At 42.3% G+C, this 23,274-nt stretch overlaps 1 protein-coding gene across 2 annotated transcripts in view; it reads left to right on the top strand.

The window, feature by feature from the left end:
- Nucleotides 1-23,274, top strand: part of VAT1L (vesicle amine transport 1 like) — a 781,678-nt gene that overhangs the window by 729,124 nt on the left and 29,280 nt on the right. Inside the window, exon 9 of one of the 2 annotated variants that reach the window (XM_085639999.1) lies at nt 16,869-17,568. The exons of the other annotated variant lie outside the window; for it this stretch is intronic. Coding sequence (XP_085496125.1) covers nt 16,869-16,871 — 3 coding nt within the window. The 3' untranslated portion in view covers nt 16,872-17,568. Of the gene's footprint in view, nt 1-16,868; nt 17,569-23,274 lie in introns of those variants that run through there. 2 annotated transcript variants of the gene reach the window in all.

Below are 23,274 nucleotides of genomic sequence, written 5' to 3' on the forward strand. Positions count from 1 at the left end.
TTCACAAGGAGATTCTGTTCCATTCTATCCCATCGTTTAATCCAATTCTGTCTGCCTTTTCAGAAAAAATTCAACGGGCCTCCTTATTAATTAGCAGTGTATCAATGTTTGAAGCATCACCCTTGACCTTTTCTAGAACAGTCCAAGTTAATGATCTAGAATCATGTTTCTCAGTGACGCAATGCTGAACAAATTTAGTGGTTAGTTTCCCCATTCTGATGGTACTAAGATGTTCCTGAATTCTTATCTTGACCTTCCTTGAAGTCAGACCTATATAATGCAAGCCACACCCACACGTGATACGATAAATCACGTTATTTGTGTTACAGTTGATGAACTGAGTTAGATACCATGTTCTACCATCCAGTAAAGTCACTCTGTCACACTTGGAAGTCAAGCCACACACAGAGCATGACCCACATGGGTAATGACCCACCGGGAGACCAGAAGCATTTTTCTCTACTCTCACTCGAGAATGCACTAGTCTATCCTTCAGGTTGCCTGCTCTTTTTGCAAACCTAGGGGATGGCATCTTAAATTCTGCTGTAGATAACAGATCCCAATTTTTTCGCATCAGTTGTCTAAGTCTGCTTGCTAGTGGATCAAATGTCATAACGACAGGCAAGCAGTCACTTTTTGGTTTTTGAATTGTCTCCAAAAGGACACTGCGTGGTGTATTTAAGGCTCTTTTCTTCGCATTTTTTACCACCTTTCTAGGATACTGTCTTTGAATCAATCTATCACTCAGCTCCTCTGACTGTTGCATGAAATCCGCCGTGGAAGAGCATTTCCTCCTGTACCGGAGGAATTGACCCACTGGCAGATTATCTTTGAGGGCCCGGGGGTGAAAAGAATTGAACAATAGTAGCGAGTTCCTATCGGTGGTTTTTTGGTGTACCTTCGTTGTCAATTGCCCCTGTTCCGCCCGGATATCAAGATCCAGGTAGGTTGCAGACTGGCGGTTGTAGGTCCAAGTGAATCTAAGGCTTTGGTCTAGTGTATTTAACCTATTCAAAAAGAGCAACAAGTCATCCTCAGTGCCTTCCCAGATACATAGCACGTCGTCAATATATCGCTTCCAGAGGAAAATATTCCTCTGGAAGGGATTGGCATGGTGATATATGTGATGTTCTTCAAACTGGCCTACATAAATGCAGGCCAGACTGGGCACAAAGGTTGCGCCCATTGAAGTGCCAGAGACTTGCAGGAATAGATCATTTTTATAGCAGAAATAGTTCCTGGTTAGTGCGATTTCAATACATTGCAGGACGAACGACTGTGGTGTATCGTAAAACCACTCCGGTTCATCCAGGGCGCGAGCTGCTGCCACCAGCGTCGCGTCCTGGGGGATACAGGTATATAGTGACTCAATGTCGATCGTCACTAGAAATTGAGACTGTGTATCAAAGTTCACAGTTTCCAATACATTTAGAATGTCTCTAGTGTCCTGCACAAAGGAGGCTTGTTTGATGACTGATTCTCTTAAGAAAAAGTCCGCAAATTGCGAAAGGGGCTCAAGAACAGATTGTATACCCGATACTATCGGGCGGCCAGGGGGAGGCCTGGCGGCCTTGTGAATTTTCGGAAGTATGTAGAATGCCGGTGTTCTTGATTTGGCATTCACAAGGAACTCAGCCTCCTTCGCAGTAATCCACTTCTTTTCTTTTGCTGTGGACACCATAGACCCAATCAGCCCCAAAAGTTCACTACGAGGGTCGCGTGTCAAAGGATGGTAATTGTCACGGTTATTCAAAAGTCTGAGGACCTCATCCTCATAATCCCTGGTGTTCATTAGGACTATCGCACCCCCCTTATCCGCAGATTTAATGGTAATCAGGGGGTTATCCTGTAGACTTTTAACTGCTGCCCAGTCTTTTTTACTCATGTTGTTAAAGGTATGATTCTCATTCTTTTTGTCAAGTACATCAATTTCATGGAGAATTTTATTTTCAAAGACCGCCACCTCTGGGCCCAGACTTGCTGAAGGCGGGAAGAACCCCGAGGGGCAACGTAAATCAGAGGAAAACAGGGAGGGGGGATCCTGTGTTTTATTGGCAAAGAATTTTTTGATTTTGATCTTTCTCATAGTTTCATGGAACTCGATGCGGCATTTGAATTTATCGTGAGCTGGGGTAGGCACGAATCCTAGACCTTTATTCAAAACCAGTCTTTCATCGTCTGATAAGTTGTAATCAGATAAGTTCACTACAATATCGTTTACAGTTGATTGCGTCCTCGACTCCGTGTTATTCGAGGGGAAAACCCTTGCCATGTTTGATCTTGATTGAGTCGAGTCTGTCCTCTGCCCCTCTGACCTCCTCGACCTCTGTGACCCCTCTGGTTTTGTCCTAAAAAAGACCTCAACAGTAGACCTAGATCTTCATTAGTTTGCTCGGGTTGATTGAATCTAACCCTGTTGTTCTTCCTCTAGGGTTCTTGCAATCTTTTTATAAATCAGTACAGATCCTGGTAAACCAGGTATTCACCCCACGAATGTAGGTAATTGAGGGTGAGTATGAAGAGGTTAATCTGATACCTCTCAATTCCTGTTGGTACACAGTTCTTTAAAAAAAATTCTGTACTTCACAGATTGGGTCTGCTGTGTTATAAAGCTATAATACTATAGCCAGATGGGGGGACGCTGAGGTAACTGGTGGGCTTTTACCTCCTTCAGTGTGTTGTTTACGGCCTCTCCTTCTACTGGGATCTAGGAGTGTCTCGGGACCGTCGTGGGAGCTGCTGGTGGTCGGGATGCGTGGTTAGCCTCCTGGACCCCGTGAGTATACTTAGCTGCCGGGAGCCCTGCTTGCTGGCCTTGGTTGGCCTCCCGGTCAGTGTTTCCTTGATTCCACCATTGCATCATGGATGCCAGAGGGGGCCACATTATCTGTTGCCACTGCTTGGCCTGCCTTGGTATCTGCTCCTGTTGGGATTTTTTTCTTCATGGCCCCGGGGTTGCTGGGAGTGGGCTGCATTGCATGTTGCTGGTCACGGCTTGGCCCGCCTCTTTGTACGGTGCGGTTGGGACCAAGTGTGGTCCGGGGGTGTGTCTCTGGCTTTTACCCAGCGGGTGCTATACCAGAGGCAGGATTTGGGTATTTCTGAAGCCTCTCACCGTGCTGTCTGGCATTTGGACGTGCCCTGCAGCGGCTTCATGGCTTGACGCCTACCGGGTGGGCGGGCTACTTGGGGAGGCTGGAGCTGTATGTGTTAGCTCTTCCCTTGCATTCTGTTAGTACGCCGAGTGGCATTTTTCAGCTGGTTTTATTGCTGTTTGTGTACATGCGCTGGGGGGACTGGTTGGAAGCAGTTTTCTCTGCTTCTGGTAAACCTTTATTTATTACTGCACTCCAGGGTGGTTCTGAAGATATTTGTCTGAGGGATAGTATGGGGAAGCATTTTACTAAGCCCAGACATTGCTCTCCTCTTTCTTCTTCTGGAGAAAAGCGAAGGGGGTGATGACCAGCTAAGGCGATAAAGCAAGTTAAAAAGCCGGCTGGTCTTTGCTCTGGAGGGAGGCTCGACCTCAACACAGACATTTCCAGTTTGGATTCTCCTAATGAGTCCTTCCTGGGTTCTGTGGACCTAAAGGGGAAATATATCTCTAACGATATGTAACCAGATCTTCTTTCCCATGTGAGTGAAACTGATTCCAGAGCTCTCAAGAACATTTTATCTAATCCAAGTGTTTTTGCAACCTGGGACTACAGGTCCAAGTTTAAAAAATAGAAAAATCTTGGACTGGATTTGTTACTCCCGCATGGTCAAGGCAAACGTGAGATATCAGCATTTGTGGGTGGTACATATACTAAAATTAAAGTAATTTACAGAAAACAAACTGTTAAAGGCATCTGGACATTGTTTTTTCTGTTACCTTTGACCCAGAAGAACTATTTGCCACTTTGTCCTGCGCAGGGGCAGGTGGTCCATGAACACTTATTCTTTGCAACAATATATCACTGGCATAGCAAGTTTTTAAGTCTGGTGTGAACCTTTTACCCTCACTTTACCTGCTTTTCATTCGCTCAAAAACTGTCTATTTCCCCTTTAAAAACGTAAATCCGCACAACTACTTACATTATCATATTCTTCTCTCTTTGTACAGTTTTTATGGCTGTGACTACAATTACTTTATATGAATCACCAGAGGTAATGAAATATTTATGGAGCCTTATTGGATTATATACCAGGTGCTTTTTAATATATCTTTAAATCTTGCCAATTAACATTTTCTTTTGTCGTGGGGAAAAAAAAGTTATAAAGAGGATTACACCCTCATATAATTAACGGCATCTCTTTGTACTGCAGTCTCGCCGAGCTTTTCCCAGCTAACACACTTACAATTGACTGTTTCTTCCACCTAGCAACTGTCTAGTGACTAATGAAATCTTCTGGTCTGAACTATGCAGCTTTCATTAATCACCCTTAAAACTCCTCGTGGCATCAACATTCATTTTACCTTCTCATTACGTTGTTGACTGAAATGATAACATGGGAATGTGTACGAAGAGAACCGCAGAAGAGTCACAAAAATCCTTAAGTCATAAATCTGTACTTAAAAAAGCAGCACCATGCTCACAACATTTAAAGGTAATGTTGTTATTTTTTATCGATTCAATCTATCAAACAATTTACTTCCAATCTGGAAACGTGAAACTGTTTAAACCATAAAATATTCACAAGTCTTATAAATCAAAGTTAAATGTTTAACACATAGAATCACTCAAAACTGTGGGCCCCAGTTTTGGTAGTCATGATGTTGATGTCAGCAGGAAAGCTGGAAATGACTTTTGCACTGCTGAATAGTAGCTATCACAGCTGGTGTTAAAGCACCACCTAATGGTGGTTCGGGATGAGTGGCTATGCCATGAAGAACTGCATATTTTCGGTGTACATTTTTTTTTTCCTGGTGGGTGACTATCCTAGCACTGATCCTGGTGGCCACATCTCACGTGTGACATGCCCAAATCATTGTGAGTTTTAGCAATCATCCCTTTGAATTCTTTGACCTGTAGTTATGGGCGGGCTAAATATTTTACAGAAATGTATAGAAATCCCACACTGCCTCCTATTTGTAAAAGATCTCTAATGACAAGTATGATCAATAAAAAACATCTAAATCCACTCGCATGCTTACTAGAATAAAGGATGGATATATAACAGGGGGGAGAGATTCCTGTAAGGTTATCAGAGGCCGGAATCTATAGAGTAACTTTTTTTATATAATGCAAATGCCTCTGACACCATAAATCATGATTTTTACTTTTCTCAGCAAGACTATTTATTGACTGCGAGTTATGATTCAATTATAACAATTATTGATTCTTTGAAACAGAAGGAACACTTCTTCATTGCGACAAGTACATGTCCTTTACATAAAACATTAAGAACATTAAATTTTTTACAGTAACTTTGATGACAAATCAACAAACATAAACAGAATACTTTGAACAAACAAATAGATTTGTTACACTACAGTACTCAGATATCCTATTTTGTAGAATGTGGGGACTCAAACCTCAACGTTAACTACTTTTTATGGTCCTGTGCTGGGTCAGAGAGGAGTGTTTCGTAGTAGTTGTAGAGAGCATTAATTAGGTATGTTGTTTAAGCTCTTCTGGGGACGTTATTGTCTAATTTTTATCCCAAACGTGTCTCTTTCTCTGTTAGCCGACGCGTTTCGACCTGGGTTGAGATGGACCTGTATTTTGTTCATAAGGTCTTCGTCAGGGCTCATATGTGTTTCCAAATGGACATCTTTATCCTGTGGGGGTAATGATATGTCTGCTTTTAATGTTAAAAAATTGGATACTCTTATTTTTTTTTTTTAAACAAACAACTTTTTGGGGATTGTAGAGACTTACGTACTAGCGATTGTGGGTTACTGTCGCCTTCTTTACCTATGGTACAAAAGAGAATGGATCTATAAGGTGCGGGGTTCCCTGGTATTCTTGTCATTTGTAAGTATGTTACAACCCAGCTATATACAGTTAATCTTCACATACCAATTGGGTTAATCCATGGTGCAAAGGGATTGGCGTGTGATTCTGATCCAATCCTACTTTGGCGGGCTGGGGTCTCTATAAATGCGAATGAAGAACAACGCTATATTGACAGGCAGATAGAAACTTCTGATTATCTATTTGTTCAAATTATGCTTCCATGAAATTAAAGTACTACGGAAAGGGTTATCATTTATTCCCACTGTGAGACCAGATCTCAATCAAACTAAAATGGAAATAATACAACTATTCCGTAAAACGCGACTTAAAATACTCCTCTCTGACCCAGCACAGGACCATAACAAGTAGTTAACGTTGAGGTTTAAGTCCCCACATTCTACAAAATGGGATATCTGAGTACTGTAGTGTAACAAATCTATTTGTTTTTTCAAAGTATTCTGTTTATGTTTGTTGATTTGTTATCAAAGTTACTGTAAAAAAATTAATGTTCTTAATGTTTTATGTAAAGGACATGTACTTGTCGCAATGAAGAAGTGTTCCTTCTGTTTCAAAGAATCAATAATTGTTATAATTGAATCATAACTCGCAGTCAATAAATAGTCTTGCTGAGAAAAGTAAAAATCGTGATTTATGGTGTCAGAGGCATTTGCATTATATAAAAAAAGTTACTAGAATAAAGGGTCATTTTTTGCCACAAAACACCAAAAGCTGTTTGTGTTCCGGTGCCACACAGCTTTCTGAACTGTAACACAGTACTTGGAGGTGCCTACTGACCATTAATCAAATGACTGGGCTGAGATCAGCTAATCAGAAGTGTCTAACTAAGGAGAGATCCTTTTTGGTTGGCTGAAAGTCCTATCAGAATTGCTGTAAAGGTTCTGTGTTTCAGGAATTTTGATTGGCTGTAATAGGAACTGGTCTCCACGGTTAAATATTAATAATGGGCTGACATCAGTCCATTCAGAAATTGACTAATATCTTCCCACCCATAAACTTTCACAGTTTGGTCTTTAGAAGTCTTTTTATGTGAGGCACAGAATAGACTACATATAATTCTGTTCAGGCCCCCTGCAACTGTTGATCATGAAGAGTGTGTGCACGTCATTGCCTTTGTGTGTGTGTGTGTGAATTACACAGCTATAATTAGATCAGAGTTTCCATGGGGAGAGTGCGTATTGTTTTGCTAACAGTTTTGGTGCCATTTGATGAATCTTCACAAAACTATTGAAAAACAAAGTTCATCTACCTCAGCTTCTTCGTGGAAAGTTTGATACTATTTGTCAATTGGGTAGAAACTAAAAGGTGCGCTCCCAAAATGTTGATTTCCTATGTTAATTCCTACAGGAAATTTTGGGAAGCGAGAAAGAAAATTTGGCAAAAAGTTAGAACTGTACTCAGAAAGCGTACTTTACGTGATTTGGTGTACATCTGCTCAGCCATTTTCAGAGAAATCTGCAGTTAATGGGGTTCTTTAGGTGATCATGAAGAGGTTAGAAAGATAGTAGTTTCTGGGCCGTTGGTGTTCAGGTATTCTCTGATTGTCTACTTAAAAGAGACTAGTCAGTTCTGATTAGTTGATCACAACCTGAACACTATGTTGAAGCAGCCATTTCAGGACTCTGGGACGTCGTCCCGACATCCTGAAAATGTATGAAAAAAATATACCCAAGAGAGCAGAGTGAGCGGACCCTGACCCCGAAGGGCATGTGAGGGTGGGTCCCTGTGTACCTCCCCCTTGATTGGTTGGCCACAACATAGGCATGTTGTGGTACCCATTACAAGACTCTGGGACATGAACCCCATGAAATGCATTATAGAGATAGCCTGTATTCGAGGCTCACAAAAGCAGCACATATAAAGGGTGAGAACAATGTAGATAATTTGGCACAATTCTAACTTTAGATACTGTGCTGTGTTCTAAAGAGTTTTTACCCTGTGAAAAATGCTGATCCCCTGCTAGGATTTGATGAACCATGTTTGTGAGAAAACTGTAATGAGGAACTGGGTGTATTACATGATATGGCTAGGTAGCCTTATTTTGTAATACACTCTCAAAAACCTCTACTGGGACCACTCAGTCTCATTTGAAAATCTTAAGCTCAACCCTGGTTAGCTGTGACTTTGAGCAGCAAGGCTTAAACAAAGGAACTTAATGTAAAGCATTTAACAGTACCAAACATCAAAATAAGAAAGCCACACAACAACACAAAAAACACAACACCAATTTATAAAAATAGAGTGTATTTTATAAGTTTTAGAGTCCTTGATGAGCAAAATCCACCAGAGGGTTCTGTAGATACAGATTTTTAAAGATGTTATCACTATTAATTCCAACTGCAAACAAGCATTGGTCAACAAAAACTTTGCAAACTTTTCAATAGTTTGAAACAGTAAGTTTGGCTACTCCGGTCGGCTTGTGTGACTAAATCCAACAAGAAGGACTAGGGGGTTAGTAAGAATACTTTCGACAGTTACCTGGCCACTAGAGCATTTTCCAGTTCGGTTCCAGTCTTTACAGCACAACCGCCGTAGACGATAATGGAGTGGTCCCAATTCTGTGGATGCAGGATCAAAAGATGCTCAAAGATGCTCCGGTTGCTGTGCTGTCTTCAGGGACGCCTTTGTGGGGATTCCTTGGACCACGGGTAATGTGGGAAGACTTTAGCCACAGGGGTCAGGGCCCCACGTAGTTCTCTTTGAGGCAGTAGAAAACTAGACATTACTGAACTACATGACTCTTAGCACAGCGGTTAAAGTGAAATCCTTTAGAGGGGGCTAGTGACTCTCTTGGGTGACCAATTCAGACTCCGATGGCCCTCCTGGACCCGGCTGACTTGGATGCAACTGTTGGCCATTGAGGATTGGTTTCATGGGGTGCCCAGCGGCATCGAGCATTGCATATATTCATCGGTGGCTAGCAACATGCCAGTTTGGTCTTCTTCACCACTTGTGTCCCTAGAACTGGTCCCAGAAGATCAGCCAACTGATCCTGACAGTCCCTGCTTCAATATGGGGCTATGGAGATACTTTCCCCTGAGCCAAGAGCTGTGGGCACAGTCCGAATTTTATTAGCATAAATTGCAGCACGAGCAGTCCAGAAGATAGTGAATGCTCTCTATTTGCATTTCCAAGGGAAGTAGGTCAGTCCTTCTTCTGTCCTCTTTACAAATGCAGCGTGATCTGAGGTACAGGGTGCCAGGGATGCCATATTTATCCCAGGAAAGTGGACCAAGGGTACAACACGGTCACTAGCCAATGGGATAAGCAATCCCAGTTTGACCATTCTGGCCACTCTCAACATGTCTTCACCCTTCCTCGGCTGTGAGGAGCTTGTTAGCCCACCCTAGAGGTATGGCTACCTGAGGGCTGCATGCCCATGGGAAAAACAGTTTGAGCACTGGTCTTCCTTCTCTGGCCATGTCTCCAGCCTGTCTACATGAACAAAAGGCAGTCCCTCAGGAGTGTTATCCCCATTTGCCCACTAAAGGGGCAGCTTCCTGTGCAATAGCAATCCCCTGAGGCACTTTTCTCTTTCTATCTGTGATGCAGAATGCAACACAAATAAAAAAAGAAAGTAAGAAAGTGGAATAAAGATATTTCTTCTTGTTACGCTTCACCTAGTAAGGCATAGCATTTTGGCCCATTCTCAGGTCTACCAGTAATGGTACATCTGGGACTGTTTCACAATTCCTTGCTTTTGCCTGGGGATATCTACGCACCACCGTAGGAAGCCGGCTCTCTGTACAGTGTACTTCATTTTAGTGCACTATACAGAGAGCTCAGTAAATGTCCAATTGGTATACAGAGGTATAAGTAGATAATACTAACTCTCTTTTTGTGGTAGTGTGGGCTAGCAGTAAGGCTTGTCAGAGGGTAGTGCTAAGCATCTGTTGTACTCACTGAGGCAATACATGAGACGCACACCCAAGAATAAACCAAAGACACATTTATAGAAATTAAGTCAATGTTAATGTAATTTTTAAGACTACTTTGGTACTTGAGGTACCTTGAGAGTCTGGAGTGGACTCTTCTTCTCGGTGATTGCCATTGGAGGTCCTGTCCCCAGGGTATTGGTACACTGTAGCTCCAGTAGGTCCTGGCGCCTCCAAACTTGGTGGAGAGGCAGATCTGACCATCCAGAGCTGTTTTACCTTTTCTTGCTTTGGTGCTGCATCAAGCTTGTCAGGGAGCAGCAAGGTGACAAACCAGACTTCATGGGACTGGTGCCAAAGGTGTGCTGGGGAGTAATACCTTCAGTCCAAGGGAGCTTCTTGGCAATTTCTTGAAGGCTGTAGATTTTCCAGAGTTCTTAGAGTCCTTTCAGGTCTCATAATGAAACAGCAGCAGTGATTGTCGAGTCCTTGGAGCAGCTGGCAGGGTTTGGCAGCTTGTTTTTCTGCAGCAGGGCTTCAGTTCTCTTGCAGCTAGTCTTCTTTGTTCTGGTCTTCTCTTGTCCATGAAATCTGATGTTCAGGTCTCAGGAAGCCACATAAATAATGAATTTAGGGGCGTGACAAGGGGAGACAGGTTGTAGCCACTGGACTACCTACCTTAAGGTGTCTACACCCTCTAGTGACCACTTCCTGTGGCAAGGGGCACTGCACTAGCCCTGATAGGTTATTTTTCCCAAGTTGGGGGAAATACTGGAGAGGGGTTCACCTCGCTTGCCCCTCCCTAAAGGTGGTGCTGGCTAAGGAGGTGTCCTCCTCCCAATCTAACTCATTTTCCAGCCTTTCCTCCTGCCAAAAACAGGAGCAGGAAATGGGGCTTGGCCTACCTCACTATCTAGAGGTTCCTGATTTTTTTTCAAAGGTGGTATTGTCTTTGAAGCTTCCCACCCAGGAAAGCTATCCTGTCCTGGAGGAGGTGTGAAGCACCTCTGCCCAGAGCAGGCTTTATCTTTGTCCACTGAGAGCGCTGGATCTCACCTCACAAGGTCAGAAACATGTGTGGTGGTAGCAGACTGGCAAAAACAAGTCAGAGACCACACCAGGGTTTTGTAGGTTTTCACATGGATGGTGCAAAAGCACCACAAAAGTACTGCAACCCTTTGGTAAATATGGCCCTAAGACTTTTTCTTATTGAATTAACATTATAAATATAAAATAATTGACTATAAAGCCCTTCAACTCACATACATTTATTGACTGAACGAGAAGTCTTTAGTAATTTATTGCCATGTAGATGATCGCTCCTTATTTCTCTTTGTCGATGAACAAAGGCCCATACAACCAGTGAGTGGGGTTATTTTATGATTATACCCAAAGATTGAGCTTTGGAAAACTCGCTCTCTTAACTAGCAGTGGCAGGATGGCTTATGTCACAGGAGAAAGGAGCTGAAATAATTTTCCTCATTTTAGAATTATCATGTCCCATAAGTCAAAAGGTTGTACTTGAAGACTGAAAGTGTTTGTGGTTTCGAAGGCAGTTGCAGTGGTGGAGGTATGAGTATAAAAAATGTATTTATGGCAATTTTCAGAATAAAAGTCTGTCACTGTGCTGAAGTTGTGTATTTTGGGTTATTGTAAAGTCGATAGAATGGTTGTGTTTATGTTTAGATGTTGTGCAGAAGTTACTATCAGACTTGAAGTAGTCCAGGACAATTGAAATTGTGGTTTTATGTGTCTGCTAAAGGTTTTGTGGTGCAGATTCGTGAGGTGCCATCAACTGCACAATGGAGATAGTGACTATAACAATTTGTTGTGAGTGTACTCATATTGATTGGTGTTAGAGAAACCTATTGTGCAAAGGTGAAACTATATCAGTCACGGTGATTTACCACTGGTCAAGATTTCATTCATGTGTGCATGTGTGTATGGAAGTCAGAAAGTGTTGAAACTTTATTTCCGATTTGTTTCTGGTATGAATGAACTACTTTGAATTCTTTAGAGAAGCAGACAAGAGTTATTTCTGAAGCAAATATTACAATCAAGAATAAGTGAATCACTAATTAGTGAATTCAAAACAGAACTAACTAAAATGACAAATGATGAACTGTGTTTAAAGCAGAAAGGAGCACCTTCCTGCACAAAAACAATCCTGGGAGGCACATTCTTCTTTCTATGTATGCTGTAAAATGCAGCACACATAGTAAGAGGAAGAAATGAGGAGAAATAGAGATATTTCTCTTTGTTACTCCTCCCCTCGTATGGCATACGATTTTGGTATATCCCCAGGTTTACAAGTTCTTGTAAATCTGTGAATGTGTCAAAATCCATGGGAGTTGCATGGGAACACCCACCCAACGCCCATGGAGTGACTTCTCTGGGAAGAGTAATGCATGGCAGCGATTTGCGCTGCATTGCTTTGCTCCAGATTTATGATGCCACTCAGAACCATTCAAAGCGGCTTGTGTGGCTCTGACTTAGAGGTTTGCATCAGGCATGTACCAAATTGCGTGGTGCAAACGTGATGCAAGCCTCTTGTAAATGTGCCTCTAAAGACTGTTGTGATTGAGCATACTTACCTTCTTCAGCTTCAGTGATATATCATATCCCACTGTCATATGCAATTACATGTACTATTTTATTGAGTTTAGTCTAGAGACAGGAATTTTTTGAATATTCTTTTTCCAATTATGGTATGATCCTTTCCAAAGTTCCTGTCCAGAAAATAATGAATCCTCAACCATAATCATAGAAGTTTCATGGTATTTGTAACAAAATGGGACATTAGTTGTGTGGCCTCCATATTTGTCTTCCACTGGAAACCAAACACCCCATTATAGTGCTTGACTCTCTCAGGGTGGCGAAGCGGAGCAGTCTACTCAAGGGAGTTAGTGTGGGCAAGTAATCACTATTTACAGATACACAATGATAACACTCAATAAATGAGTGTCCAGTGTATGCCTTTTCTTTTGAAAAAGGAAAAAGTACATTTATTGCACACACTCCACTCAATACTATGCAGCAATTTAAAAATATACATTAGCAGATGGAAATACTTCTTGATTACATTATATAATCATGCTTACCCCTCCCGAAGGGAGGGCTAGGTCAGCAAATCGCATGCAAAAGCTTTCACTTGTATTAAAATGCCATAATTGAATATAACTTTGAGTGAACACACTTATTATTTGCAATAAAGCAAGTGTACTTTTTGAACAAGAGTGGTTGTCAGCATCAATACTTCATCAAAACATCCACAAGAGGAAATATCTAAGCACGTGTCGGTGATTTGTGTACTCAGCATAATTGTTTAGCATGTATAACCCAATTAAAACATAGCCCCTAAAGGAGATTATATTTATAATCAAAACATGGGCTATTACAACCTTTCACCCCTAGAGGGTGTTTGCAGCATACACTCATAATAACATTTGGAATGAAATGCATTATTTTAAAGGGACTCATATAATTAATTACAATAAGTGCAATTACATCTTTTAGTTATTTGTGCAACTTGAAACTGCTTTTGACCACCTTTAGGCCGCAGAGACTGCAACCATAGACTATGCTCCTAGAAGGCACAGCACTTCCACCTGCCGAGCACATGCTCCAGCCTGGGGAGTACTTACAAATACCTAGAAAATCAAGGTGGGAGCTACTAAACCCTTTTTAGGAGGAGGCTGCACTGCTCCTGTGGCTCCCCACACACTTCCTGAATTTGTTGGTGATGACCCTGTCGTTCTGGGGCCACCACAAGCCGAAAACAAGGCCAAAAATATGCCAAAAGAGACAAGCCTCGCGGGGCATTGTGGGGCGCTCCTTGCCAGTGAAATGAATAAGTAAACAAGGGATCTCCCTCTGAGTTGGGAGAACCATGTTAATTTTTCTTTTTGATTATCTGTAGCCTTGTGCCGCACTCTTTTTCTTCGGGGAGCCCAGTCCCAACCGGGCACCCCGCGTGCATGATCCCTCGATGCAGGGCAGCTTGGGGAGCCCAACCACGGCTGCCCCGCTGGCTCCTTTGCACCGGCAGAACTACTGTGTAATGCCCAGATGTGGGCCACTTCCTCGCTGCGCCACTGGATTCAAGCTAGACTTGCTGATGAGGGGTGATACCCCGAAACCGGTCCCAGGATGCTTGTTTCCGGTCCAGGGATGACTTGCCTTGGCAGTTCAGGCTGGACTGTTCCCATGGGGAGCAGAGTCAAGACTGATTTGTAATCGACTGGGTCCACACTGGGGTGATGTGGCGAGCAAAATAACGCTGGATTAACCCCAGATCTGTGACTGGGGTGAGTGTTAAGTTTCAACACTCCGTCCATCATTTTTTTTTGTGATGTTGCTTTGTGCCTCCTAAGTGGCTAAGGGCATGCCCAGAAGTGGGTCCCTTGCTGGCTTTGCCACTGGATTCAAGCTAGTCTGGCTGATGAGGGTTGATACCCTGAACAGGTCCCAGGATGCTTATTTCCAGCCCAGGGAGGACCTAGCTTGGAAGTTAGGGCTGGACTGTTCCCATGGGGAGGAGGGTCAAGACTGAATTGAATACGGCTGGGTCCAAACTGGTGTGAAGTGGCAAGCAAAATAACGATGGATTAAACCCAGATCTGTGACTAAGGCTGAGTGTTTAAAAACTCTCCATCCATCATTTTTTTTTGTGATGTTGCTATGTGCGCCTTAAGTGTCTAAGGGCATGTCTAGAAGTGGGTCCTTTGCTTGCTGCGCCAATGGATTCAAGCTAGCCTGGCTGATGAGTGTGGATCCCCAAACCGGTTCCAGGATGCTTGTTTTCCGTCCAGGGAGGACCTGGCTTGGCAGTTAGGGCTGGACTGTTCCCATGGGGAGCAGTGTCAAGACTGAGTTGAATATGGCTGGGTCCAAATCGGGATGTCGTGGCTAGCAAAATAATGATCGATTAAACCTAGATCTGTGACTGGGAGTGGAAACACTGGAGAGTTTGAAAGGATGACTCATAAGCTGTACAGATATGTCTTTGGACTTTGCAGAATTGTTCTTTTCACCCAGGTTACACTGTAAATTGGTACGACTCTGGTGTCTGTAGACCAAGGGGAAGTAGTGCTTCACTCTAAGGTAGTTTCCTCCATAAGTGAATAATGGAGTGTCAACACAGACAAGACAGTAAACCACACTGGCTTTTCCTATATGTGTAAACCAACATCATAAGGCCTACCCCAGGTCAACACCTAATCCTGCAGAGTCCCTTCTGCACCAGGCTACCTGTGCACAGTTACTGGTATGTGCATGACAAGGGTCTCCCATGCACAGCCCCTCACGCGGGTGTACACATTGTTGCACACATGTTCACTTGTAACCAGCCAAGTGCCTCTTACTCTTGCTGCACCGCAGCAGCCTTATCTTAAAATGTTGGACACTGGCCTTAATCATGCACAGTCCATTTGCCATGAGTTTATTGTGGTTGTGTCACAGGGCATGAGGCTCCACCACAGTAAAAGGTCTAAAACCAGATGATCAAAAAGCTAACAATCCAGGCAGATTTGATGGTCAGGACCTGTTGAGATCAGGTGTTAAGGCATATGAAAAGAATCTAAACTGTTTAGTCAATGAGACCATTAGAAAAGGAGTGCATTTCAACATTAGACGAGGAAAGAGGTCAAATGTTTCGAAGTGCAAATAAAGAGGGAAATATTTTCAAGAATGTTTGTAAGAAGGAAGAAGATTAATACAAAAAGAAAATGGTTTATCCTAAATTAAAATTAGATAGATGAAAAATAGGAAACTATGTGTTTAAAAAAGAAGAAATCAGTTCAGAAAAAGACACATTGCTATAAGTAATTGTGAACAAAAATTTGAAGTTTTAGGAGGACCTGTAGAAATTCTAACAGAGGAAGTAGCAGTTATTCCAGGAGTTTACTTTTTGTGTGAACAAGATGCCTATTTTCAGTTGCTTGCTGATTGGGAGGGTGTTTGCTATTAAGCTTTATCATTTACTAAAACAACATGGATGTTTTAACAATGACACAACCCCATAGAACAGACCAGTAGTACTAATGATGGTACCCAATTACTGGGAGTCATTTTCAGAGCAACCATACCACCTGAGGAGTAATTTTAAATGACAAGAAAATTAGAGAGTTATCAACAGTATTAGATAAACTGACTACTACTACTTCTGGTGCTTTGCTGGTTATTAACACAAATTAGTTGCTATTAGATTGATGGTCTTACAAGATCGATTAGCTTTAGATGTATTATTAGGCAAGGATGGCAGAGTCTGCAAAATGTTGAAAGTTCAACATTGCTACTCATATATTTCTGACGAGATTAGAAAGATAGAATTTATAAAGAACATTCCTGACCTGAAACCTGAATTAGAACCTATAGAAACATCTAGTGTATTAGGGAGTTTAGGCAAAGGAGCTTCTGTCTTTGGCAATATGTGTGCAGCACTGGGTGGAGGACTTTTTAGAGTCATCTTGACACCTGCATTAATCATTAGCATTTGCTTGATATGCTTATATGTTTTCTATAAAGGCTTTAGATGCTATTTAACAGGGAAGAACAATAAAGAAATAAAAAGACAAATCAGAGAAGAATTTGAAATGGAAGAGAGAGAATAGAGATTATAAGAAGTGCACTCTAAAGATTCATTTGTGAGGAAAATTGTGATTGTTTTTCAACCATCAGAGGGGGGAAACTGTTGATGCTAATTTTATTTGCTACTAAAATGTTTTTATTAATAAATGTGCAAAGCTTAGGTTTAAGTAAAATGTATATTAAAGGCAACATTTGTAGAAGGTAATCATAGTTAAATGTTATAGACCTGCAAATAAATGAAAGTGCTGGCTTAAGTTAGCCTTACTGTTGATGCCATGTTAACTGAAAAATTGTGTATTAACACTGAAAGGTTTGTTTTTCACATTGAGTAGTTGTTTGCGCACAATCTTTTTCTCTTTTTCTCTTTCTTACATATGTTGTATGTTTCCAGAAGCCTTTTGTTAGCTACTGAATAGGCATTTGTTTTGTATTATACAAATAATAGTGAGTTCTCACCGAGAGGAGAGGAGGCTACCAGAAGAATGATTCATGAGAGAAAACAATGTGGACGGCAAAAAACCAATGAAGTAACCTTTCGAGGTCTAATGTCTGAAAGTCTATTGTACCACTATGTGGAAGTGAGGAATTTGCCTATTCCCAGGAGTTTATTGAAATTCTATTGGAGGATGAAGAAGGCGGAAGAAAATAATGTTGCAATATGACATTGTTTGTGTATATTAGTGCGTGCTCCTAGAGTAGCTGGTGGGATTCCTCATTCCTTCCCGACATTCTGACCATAGACTCATCTCTGAGATTCATAGACTTCTCTGCATGATAGGTTATTTAGCCTATTTCTTTAATGTCTGCTGATTTATGACTGTGAATATCCTTCAAGTCTGATATGTAAATGCTTTATGCTTGTGCATTGATTCTCTCAGCAAAACTCCTCATCAAGTTTTTGAACTGACATGTTTTTCCCTAATTATTCCAATTTAGTCTAGTATTATGGTCTCCCTCTATAGAACAAGCTTGTTGTGTTATTTCAATATTAACTGTTACTATAACTAATGTAGTATTCTATTTTATAATCAAATGTTGATTGATGGATTATATGAACTTGTAATGCTAAGATCTAAGACTTTTACTTAATGAATGAACTATGGAACACTAAAGGAATTGATAATAAAGCTGTTCAACTCACATTAATTCTCTTTATTGACTGAACTAAAAGTCTTTAATGATATATTAGTATGTAGATAATTGCTCCTTAGTTCTCGTTGTCGATGAACAAAGGTCCAGATGACAGTGGCAGTGGTTATTTAGTGATTATACCCAAAGATTGAGATATAGAAAACCCTAGTCTCTCAAATCTAAGCACTGAGGGCAAGCAAGAAGGGTGGTGGCAGCACAACGGACCACATAGGGCAATAGCAGGTGTAAGGTGTAATAGCAGAACAACAGACCATGAAGGAATGTGGGAGGGTGGGTAGGATCAGCAAACCAACCATGCAGGATGAACAAGAGACAGGAGAAAGAAGGCAGGGGCAGCAACTGACCATGCAAGTCAGTCAAGAGGGGTAGTAGTAGCACAACAGGCCATGCAGGTCATGCAGGAGGGACAGTGGTAGCACAACAGACCATGGAGAGCATGAGAGGGGATAGGGACATAAGCTCAGACAATGGAAGGCAGGTGGGAAGGGGACTGGGACCTGGACAGCAAGATGACCATACTGGGTGGGCATTAGGAGCAGTGACATTACAATAGACTTTGTGGGACAGGCAGGAGTTTCAGTGGCAGCTCAATGGACCATGGAGGGCAGGAAATAAGGATAGGAGCACACACAGACAACAGAGGCCATTGGGGAGCAGTTCTGGGCAGCAAGTTTACCACTCAGGACTGGCTGGAGAGGCAGTGCAGCACAATGGACCACATGTGACTGGCGAGGGGCAGTTGCATGGACAACGGGGCAGGGGAGGGGGCAGTGACAGGACAACAAGCTAGCCACAGAGGGCAAGCGGGAGGGACAGTGGCAGCACAGTGGTCCATGCAAGGCAGGATAGACAGGGCAGGACCATCGACTTGTACAACAAATGGCAGGGAGGAGGTGGGTAGGGGAAGAAAGCTAAGTATCTGGAGGAACAGTGGTGGCACAAATGCCCATGCAGGGCAGGGGGGAGGGAACAGACTCAGACAATGGACGGCAGGAAGAAGAGGGCAAGAGGTAACAAGCTGACCATTGTGGAAATACTCCCATGGAAGGGGCAGCACAACAGACAATGGAGAGCAGGAGGAACATAGCAGGGGCATGCACATAGAGAACAAATGGCAAGGAGGGTGGAGGAAGGACCCGGGGTGGCAAGATGACCACATAAAGCAGGTTAGCATGGACAGGTGCAGTAAGCTGTCCACAAATGGCTGATGGGGTAGGGCAGTAGCAAACAAATGGTAAACGGAGGACAACAGAAAGGAGGCAGTGGCAGCAATCTGACCATGGTGAGCAGACCGGCCTGGGCAGGGTCAGTATAATGGACCATGGAGTGCAGGAGGCTTGCACATGGGGAAAAGAAGGCAAGGTGTGGAGGGCAGGGGTAGCAAGCAGAGCAGGCTGGTATGGGCAACACAATGGACCCTGGAGGGCAGCGGAGAATGGGCAGGAGCAGGCACACAGGGAACACAGGGCAGGAGGAGGGGGAGGAAGCAGAACGTTGGCCATGGAGGGCAGGTGGGATGGATCAGGGCACGGAAATAGAGAACAGAGAGCAGGTAGTAGAGATGGAGGGGCAGGAAGCTGATAATGAAGGGCAGGAGATGGGATCTGGGGCACACAGATGTGGGGGCAAGCAGGAGGGAAGAAGTGGCAAGGGCAGCAAGCTGACCACATAGGGTAAGCTTCAGCGAGTTGGGCAGCAGGGGTAGCCTGTGCCAACTATCTGGTGCAGATGGCTGAAGGCTGTATGAAGTGGGGGTGTTGGCTGAATCTGTTCAAGGAACCCTAGTGTTGGACCTTGCCCTTTTTTCAGGGTCTCCCCCAGAGTTTTGTCTTCTGCTGTTGAATCCATTTTTGTTAGCATTAGGACTCTCTGCACTTTTCCCTGCTAACCAGTGATAGAGTGTTTGTACTCCCTCCCTAAAACATGGTAAGATTGGCTTACACCTGATTGGCACATTTATTGTACTTATAAGTCCCAGTATATGGTACTACATTTACCCAGGGCCGGTAATTTAAATGCTACTAGTGGGCCTGCAGCATTCATTGTGCCACCTACAAAAGTAGCACTTTAATATACATTTCTCAGGCCTGCCATTGGGGCCAGTAGGACATTTTTAAACTTTTCTTAGACCTTAAAAAATAAGCTTTTTGCCAGGCTAAAACTTCTCTTTTAATACTCATGTAAGCCACCACAGGGCAGGGTGCAGTGCATTTAACATGTTGGACATGTAATTATAGGTTTTACATGACCTGGTAGTGAAAAACACCTAAATGTATTTTTCACTACTATGAGGCCTACCTCTTGATAGGATAACATTGGGTTACCTTATTACATTGAATAAGTGAGAATTAATAGGCGTATCGAGTTTGGAATCTAAAGAATTGTAATTTAAAAACACTTTTAATGGTAAAGTTGAATTTTAATTCACCATCCTGAAATTTTAGAAATTGTAAAAACAGCAAGGTGGTGGATGGAATGGTTGAATTAATCTCAGCCATTGGCAATCGCTCAGGTCGCATCTCAATCCATTGTGGGTGAAACCAGTCCTGGGATGCCTGTGTCCCGGTTCAGAGAGGACCTGCCTTTGCAGTTTGGGCTGAACTGTTCCCGTAGGAGCAGGGTCAAGACTGATTTGCATATAACTGTGTCCTAACTAATGTGGCATGGTGTGCAAAATAACAATGGACTGGAATATGGCCCGAGCAATTACCAGTGGCTGAGATTATTTCAATTATTCCATCCATCTCATTTTGTATACTTTAGTACTTTTAGAAAGTTCACATTTTCTTGTAAAAGTCATTATGCCTTCTGACAATGTCCTGGGTCACATGGCTGTGAATGGCTCTGCTGTTGGGCTTTGTGTATTCCTCCCAGACAGTGAGACAAAAGGGGGCTAGTTGTTGGCAGGATGGACCATCCTGCGAAGCTGCTCCCTTCCTCACTTACACTTTAAAGGGATTTACTCCCATGAAGTTTGCCAGGTAGTTCACTTTACAGAGTGCTCTCAATTTCAGTCAAAGAAAGAAAATCAAACAGCGATTTTTCTTTTAGAAGCATAAGCAGCAATTTGTGAGAAGACTCCCTCATTCATTTTCAGAACTGCATGGTTATTTTGGGGGTGATGCTGCACACCCTGCAGCCCTACGGCCAGTGCTTAGCCATTGAATGTATATACAACTATTGGATAGAGTCTAAAAACAAAACAAATCATAATGTGAGTAGTTTAGAAAAACAAGCAGATTTGTGTATATCTGCATTCACAGAATGAAATTGCAATACCACATGTTCATCTGCATATGTACGACCACGGTTGAGCACACATAGAAAGGCAAGGTGCAACATTTTTGTGTGGTGGCGAATGCTGACACAGGGGCATCTCAAATTCACAATTGTTTCAGGTTTCCTATCTTTCTGGGCCCTTATCACCTATGCAAATCCTGTCCTAGTGTGAGACTGAGGCAGGGAAAGTCACACTGCATACTGGCCACAAATGTTCCCAGCCTACATTGTTCATTAGAACTTCGGACTAGTTAGAGCTCCATTAAAAACAATGGAGTAGCACCAGGCTTATAATAGCAGAGATAAGCCCAGAGTTTCCAAAATTTCAATGTTCGTCTTCAGGTTTCTCCCTTTTAAGTTTCGGAACATTCTACCCTTAGTGGTTGGAATGTTCTATTAGCCTTATTCCCCTTCTATCTGGGGCTATACCAGGTGTTAAAGGTCCTCTCCCTCGTTATGGGCACTTAGCTGTGGCTCAGGCCTATAAAGGGTTCAGGACCTTTAACAACCAGTACAGCCCACGACAGTGGGCTATAAAGCTACATTGATTAGCCTCTACTGACTTTAATGTGCATTTAAGGCATGAGTTTAATATCACCCCCTGATCACGGTTAGAATTTAAATGTGTCTCATTCCCATGGACAGAGTCATCCTGGGAATTACAGTGGAGTATGAGTGAAGTGCTGGGATCCTCATTACTTCCACAGACCCAGCTCTCCCTTCTTCACCTCATCCATCCATGGCAATAAGTACTAAAGCAGTGGTCTGGCAAATCTACTGTTTTTATACTGAAAGAGGGCCAGGCTGCAATGGGCTAAAAGCTAGTGTCCCACCAACCTGTTCCACTGTTCTCTGGAGGAAGCCAGGCTCACTCACATGCTGCTATTTAGTTAGGTATTTAAGCCAAATCCCAGCTCAGAAACATACCTACTTTCTACCAAAATGTATATAACTATTTGTGGGAAATTGGGTTACTGGGTGAGGGGAGTGACACCCTACTCAAGTAGGAACCACAACTATTGTCATGGTGGAACACAGGCAACCCCCAATTTAACCTGTGCTTAATCCTCTGGCAGCTTGACACAAAAGTAGTCAGGCTTAACTTAGAGACAATGTGTAAAGTATTTATGCAGCACTTCAAACAGTAATAAAGTGAAAATACGACATAAGAAAAATCCCACATCAATTTACAAAAATAGAGTAAAAATTAATTCATTATTAGACTTTACTGGGGACTTTAAAGTTAATTAAATGTGCCCATGAAATGTGCCATTTGGGTGAAATCCAATTTCACCATGGTTGAAAGAAAGAGCACAATCACTTTAGCACTGGTTAGTAGTGGTAAAGTGCACAAATGAATCCAGCAAAACAGGAGGAGTAAGGCAGAAGGTTTGGGCGATGACCACCCTAAAGGTGATGGTCTCACACTAATCAAAAGTTGTAGGTGAATCCATTTTATTTTAGTGTATTGGCTCAAGATGTATGATATGTGAAGATGCAAAAGAAGATAACACATACAGGAAACTATAGATGCTCACGATATACATATAGTCAGGAAAAAGGAGTACCAGCATGATGTCCTTGCTAGTTACAGTGAAAGTGGTCCTGATTTAGGTTTCACAGACAATAAGTTACTATTACCCACATAGCACTGTTGCCATGTTTCACTCATAGTATATCTTTTAAAAGATTATGTTGACTATTTTTAGATTCCCCAAATAGGGTGCATTTGTTAAACACATACTGGATGAGCACTGATTTGAGCTTCTACTGACAGACTGTAAAACGCCCCCAAAAGTGACAATGCTTTCAGTTCTATATATGGGGAATTATTAAATACAATTAAAAAGTGACATTGATTAGAAGTTTCCTTGACTGGCTAACACTAATAAACGCTCCTGGATCCTCATGTATAGTGTCACTGTAATTGACCTTGAGTCGTTAAATTTAGTTGACATTGAAAAGCATGGTGTCACTATTAAGCAATCGTTGTCCGGCAGTGATTTGCGGTATCACAAAGAAAGTGTATTAGGTACAGGGCAATCCCATCAATCTTAGGGTAAAATGGCTGAATATGTTAAATCAAATGCAGAATCTTGTGACGGTATACACACCTTTAAATGTGTACCCTGTTTTTCAACCTCTGTTTTTCTTTTTTCCCTAAATTTGAGTCTGTGCTTTGTATTCCAGAAACCAAGGTAGAGATCAATAGGCAATAAAGCTATAAGTTCTATCTTAGTTACATATGTGTACAATACTTGACATTGAATTGCAATATACATTCTATCTTGGTGCAAATCACATTCATGGTTGTGATACAGCCAATTCACCAGTAAGAGTGCTGTGCCTACCTAGGTAGTTTCAGCCCAAATCATGCCGATGCCAGTGTTGTGACAGTTGTAGCCCCAACCAAGTTGATG

The sequence above is a fragment of the Triturus cristatus genome, chromosome 12 (assembly GCF_964204655.1).
Source record: "Triturus cristatus chromosome 12, aTriCri1.1, whole genome shotgun sequence".
In the NCBI taxonomy this organism is placed as follows: Eukaryota; Metazoa; Chordata; class Amphibia; order Caudata; family Salamandridae; genus Triturus; species Triturus cristatus.